Raw genomic sequence first — 665 nt, forward strand, 5'->3', positions numbered from 1 at the left:
TTCACACCCTGAGTCTGTCTATCTCCATCCATCCATCCATCCATCCATCCATCCATCCATCCATCCATCCATCCCCACTTTGGCCCTTCACTACTAGTCCCTGCTGTGGGCCAATTTCCATCCTTGCTGACCCCCTCCTTCTCCTGCCCCCTCTCCCCAGGCCCTGCCACTTCATTACGATAGATTTTATAGTAAAGACATCAGATTGAAGGAAGGACTTGCTGGCCAGGCAGTGGCTATAAGTTATTGGATTTCCCGGCCGCAATTACACGGGCCAAGCGGCCCTTCTATTTACCTGTGTAGACAACTCCATTTATTTCTATTGACATGTTGATACTGCTAATGCCGTTGGTGGACAGACTGTCATCTGGGGAAAGGAAATACCAATATGAGTGTTAAGGGAAACAGAAACAAGAACCTGTCTGAGAGAGAGAAGCAGGGACTCAGCCTCCCTGGGCACCCATGCTGCTATCCAGCTGCTGCTGGTCCTGCCTCGGGTGCCAGGGGTTGGGGTGACCCAAGCTGAAGTGTTGCATCTTACTACCTCGGTTGGAGATCTTGACATTCATAGGAAACTGGGAGGCCACGGCCAGGAGGTTGTGCTGAAGTGCATGCTGCACCAGCCGCTGCTGCTCCTCCGCCGTCAGGGCCGCCCTTTTCTCTTG

General features: G+C 52.8%; 1 protein-coding gene across 1 annotated transcript in view; it reads right to left on the reverse strand.

Moving 5' to 3' along the window:
* Window positions 1–295: 295 nt before the first annotated feature.
* The window catches only part of LOC103810949 (AT-rich interactive domain-containing protein 3A-like), a gene marked incomplete at both ends in the record, with an annotated part of 1489 nt that continues 1119 nt past the window's right edge, over window positions 296–665 (reverse strand). The window contains 2 exon segments of the mRNA XM_009083882.1: window positions 296–367; window positions 518–661. Of these exon segments, the coding sequence (XP_009082130.1) occupies window positions 296–367; window positions 518–661 (216 nt within the window).

This window comes from Acanthisitta chloris, unplaced genomic scaffold (genome assembly GCF_000695815.1).
Source record: "Acanthisitta chloris isolate BGI_N310 unplaced genomic scaffold, ASM69581v1 scaffold7621, whole genome shotgun sequence".
In the NCBI taxonomy this organism is placed as follows: domain Eukaryota; kingdom Metazoa; phylum Chordata; class Aves; order Passeriformes; family Acanthisittidae; genus Acanthisitta; species Acanthisitta chloris.